Consider the following 3,705-nt stretch of genomic DNA (forward strand, 5'->3'; position numbering starts at 1 on the left):
TGTGGTGGCCGTGAGCATGCCACTGCACTCCAGCCTGGGTGACAGAGTGAGACTCTGACTTTAAAAAAAAATTCAGTTCTCCAGTTGAACTAGCTACTTTTCAAGGGACCGCCGTAGTAGCTCAGATAACGAACATTTTCCAGCATCGCAGAAAGTTCTATGGGCACTTCCGGCTTAGACAGACCTGGTCTCTCTTTGTCCCCCTAGAGCTTACACTCCAGTGGAGGTGGGAGGGTGGAGAGGATGGAGAGTGGAGGTGATAAAGACCTTCTCTTTCTCGTTGCTTGGCCTACACAGAGCAAGCCATACCAGGGAATCAGATAGCAGGCCTCCCCCAGAGCCCAGGGAGCAGAAGAGCCTTGGATGGGCCCCTTCCCAGGATGGCCGGGTGTGGGAGAGGGCAGCATTTGTGACTATTCTATGACTGACCTCCCAGGACTGGACCTACAGAGATATCTGGGACTTTCTGCGGCAGCTGTTTGTTCCGTACTGTATCCTGTATGACCGAGGGTAAGCGTGTCAGGGGAAGAGAACAGGTGTGGGAGGACGAGAGGCTGCTGGGGTAGGGAGAGCCACCGAGAGCCCACCCCATCACACACTTGCCGGCCGTGCCTCCTGCTCCAGGTACACATCGCTGGGGAGTCAGGAGAACACGGTGCGCAACCCAGCCCTGAAGTGCCTGAGCCCGGGTGGACACCCCACCTACCGTCCAGCCTACCTACTAGAGAACGAAGATGAAGAGCGGAACTCCCGCATGTGACCTCCCACTCAGAAGGGTGGGGCAGGGGCTGTCCTAGGCTGTCCCCTGTTTCAATAAACTGTGCCTCTCACTGTGCCTGTTGCTCTAGCCATCTTCCTGCTCCAGGGATGGGAGAAGCACCCGTGGGCCAAAAGCTGCCAGCTCTGAGCTGGCTGTGCTCATTCCAAGAGGCCCAGGGGCAGGGCAAAGCAGGCTAGAAAGGGGCTCTCATTGACGACTCTCAGCGTCACCCTCAGCCAGAGCCCACCAGAAGGAGGATCCGAGAAAGGGCAGCCGGGCCGAAGGGCAGCTGTGTGGCCTGCCTGGGGAGGGTGAAAGATGGAGTAGCCAGGCCCTCCCTCCCACTAACCCCACCCCCTTCCCTGTCCATAGGGGCTGACTCAGCCTGTTCCCAGGCCCAGAACCTTCCCTTGCTAGACCCTGGGGCCTTTGTCTTTGTAGTCATGAGGCCCGAGGGGGGTGGGGACAGTGTTGATAAAAGGCCCCAAAGGCAGTTCCCACACCCTTCCTCAGAACCACTGCCCACATGCAGCCCCAGACACAGCCCCTAGCCCACACCCTACCCTTCTCCCTTGGAGGGGCCCTGCGAGACACTGGGCTCCGGGTGCCTGTCATTAAGATGGGCACAGGGTGGGAGGGCTTGCAGCGGACCCTGAAGGAAGTCGCCTATATCCTCCTTTGCTGCTGGTGTGTCAAGGAACTGCTGGATTAATGGTGGCAGGAAACTGTCCCCTCTTCCCACCAACACCATGGCTGTCATCGTGCAGGTGGGCAGAGTAGGGCGAACAGGAGGAGGCGTGGCTGCAGCTTCTGTGGCAGGGCATGCCTCTCAGCTTCCCATTCTCTTCTTAGTACCCAGTCCAGCCACCATCAAGACTCCTGGGCCAGCTGTGCTTGACCTCGGATGGGCCACCACCGAGTGAAGACTGAAGAGTGGATGCTGCTTTGAGTTGTGCCATCTGTCAGACTTGCCTCATCTCTGAGCCTCCATTCCCAGCCCCCATCTCTGGTGGACCTCTGGTGGGCAGGGGCTTGGCCTGCGGGCTAGGACCCTGATAAGACCGCAGCGGGACCTGGCACTCCTCCAAGCTTGGCACAGTGAGCCCACCAGCCCAGATGGTTGATCTTACCATACTCTTAGTACCAGGAATGAACTGCCCCCTCAGATGTCTGTTTGAGAATCACTGAATTATAATAAATAGGCCTTGAAGCCAAAAATTCTAAATGTCTAAAGAGGGATTAGAAAAAGTCAGCATTAGAGGGGTCTTGGAGCCAGGATGCAGACCAGGGAGGGAAGGAGCTTGTGGATAGAATTGAGACTGAAAGCCAGGTTGTCTGACTCACTTGTGCTTGGGTGGGGAGGGTAGAAGGCAGAAAGTCCAGGTTCCTCCTATCCTGTGGGTGGGGAGGGGTCCAGCTGGAGTGGGGTCTTTGTGAGTCCCAGACTGTGAGGTGGGAACCTAAAGGACCCAGCCCTTTCCCAAGTAGTAGGCCTGGTCTAGGCCACTCCCTGCCTCTAAGGGTTTTAGGGACAGCACTGAGCTGATGCCAGTCCTCAGCTCATGGAGGAAGTAGCAAGTGCCCCATGAGCCACAAGAGGACCCAGCTCACGTAGAGTTCCAGGAAAAGGGTACCTGTGTGGCCACATAGGTCCCTCAGGTTTGTCACAGCACAACCCCATCAGGGCATAACCGGCCAGATTGAGCAAAACGGTCTCTTTACTTCCCCTGGCAGGCATCACCACTTGCTTCCCTTGAATCGCTCCCAGGGGTGGGTCCACATCGCCATGTGTGTTGTCTTGCCCATGCTTACTGACATGCCCACCCCACAGCCCCCTGGACCTCAGAGCCAGCCACAGGACTTGCTCAACATTCTCTGGGATCCACATCTAGCATTCCCTGGCCCCTGTTGGGGCCCAGTTCTTTTTTTTTTTTTTTTTGAGTTGGAGTTTCACTGTCGCCCACACTGGAGTGCAATGACACGTTCCCAGTCACCGCAGCCTCGACCTGCTGGGCTCCAGCGATCCTTCCGCCTCAGCCTTCCAAGTAGCCGGAACTACCACGCCCAGCTAATTTTTTTTTTGATTTATTGTAGAGATGAGGTCTCGACAAATTGCCCAGGTAGATCTCGAACCCACAGGCTCAGGCAATCCACTCACCTCAGCCTCCCAAAGCACGGGATTACAGGCTGAGCCACCGAGCCCAGCTGGGGCCCAGTTCTTGTCCCCAAACAGTTTCTCCCCTGGGGCACTAACTAACTGGAGGTGTAGGGAGCCCTCTCCCTCCCTCCCTGGGACTAGCTTTTCCTCAGCCCTCTTAGTTAACTCCTTTTCCTCTAAGTTCTTTTTGTAAAGGTGATATATGCCTAGAGTAAGGAATTCTTTTTTTTGAGTCAGATCTCACTCTGTTGCCCAGGCTGGAGTGCAGTGGCATGCTCACGGTAGTCACTGCAGCCTCGACCTGCTGCATTCCTTCTACCTCAGCCTTCCAAGTAGCTGGAACTACAGGCGTGTGCCACCACACCCGGCTAATTTTTTTGATTTATTGTAGAGATGAGGTCTCACCAAGTTGCCCAGGCTGGTCTCGAGCCCATAGGCTCAGCCAATCCTCTCACCTCGGCCTCCCAAAGTGCTGGGATTACAGGTGTGAGCCACTGTGCCTGACCAGAATTCTTTTTTTTTTTCTTTGAGTTGGAATCTCATTCTGTCACCCAGGTTGGAGTGCAGTGGCATGCTTACAGCTACTGCAACCTCCACCTGCTGGACTCAGACAATCCGTCCACCTCAGCCTTCCAAGTAACTAGAACTACAGGTATGTGCCACCATGCCTGGCTAATTTTTTGATTTTTATATTGTAGAGATGAGGTCTCACCAAGTTGCCCAGGCGGGTCTCAAACCCCTGGGCTCAGGCAATCCTCTCACTTCGGCCTCCCAAAGTGCTGGGATT

At 55.5% G+C, this 3,705-nt stretch overlaps 2 protein-coding genes across 2 annotated transcripts in view; both read left to right on the forward strand.

The window, feature by feature from the left end:
* FLAD1 (flavin adenine dinucleotide synthetase 1) overlaps window positions 1–835 on the forward strand; it is an 8,696-nt gene extending 7,861 nt beyond the window's left edge. The window contains exons 7-8 of the mRNA XM_008048591.2: window positions 437–510; window positions 625–835. Coding sequence (XP_008046782.1) covers window positions 437–510; window positions 625–760 — 210 coding nt within the window. The 3' untranslated portion in view covers window positions 761–835. The remainder of the gene's footprint in view (window positions 1–436; window positions 511–624) is intronic.
* Window positions 836–1,270: 435 nt separating this feature from the next.
* On the forward strand, window positions 1,271–1,985 carry LENEP (lens epithelial protein). The gene is made up of 2 exons (XM_021707798.1): window positions 1,271–1,527; window positions 1,613–1,985. Exon 1 carries the CDS (start codon window positions 1,287–1,289, stop codon window positions 1,470–1,472), a length of 186 nt encoding a protein of 61 aa, XP_021563473.1. The 5' UTR covers window positions 1,271–1,286; the 3' UTR covers window positions 1,473–1,527; window positions 1,613–1,985.
* The last annotated feature ends 1,720 nt before the right edge of the window (window positions 1,986–3,705 follow it).

Source organism: Carlito syrichta, unplaced genomic scaffold (genome assembly GCF_000164805.1).
Source record: "Carlito syrichta isolate Samal-C Ts95f unplaced genomic scaffold, Tarsius_syrichta-2.0.1 Scaffold126413, whole genome shotgun sequence".
NCBI classification, from domain to species: Eukaryota; Metazoa; Chordata; class Mammalia; order Primates; family Tarsiidae; genus Carlito; species Carlito syrichta.

What these genes read in the sequence shown, in the direction of transcription:
- LENEP (XM_021707798.1), top strand. Translation starts at nt 1,287, where the DNA reads ATGCAGCCCCAGACACAGCCCCTAGCCCACACCCTACCCTTCTCCCTT.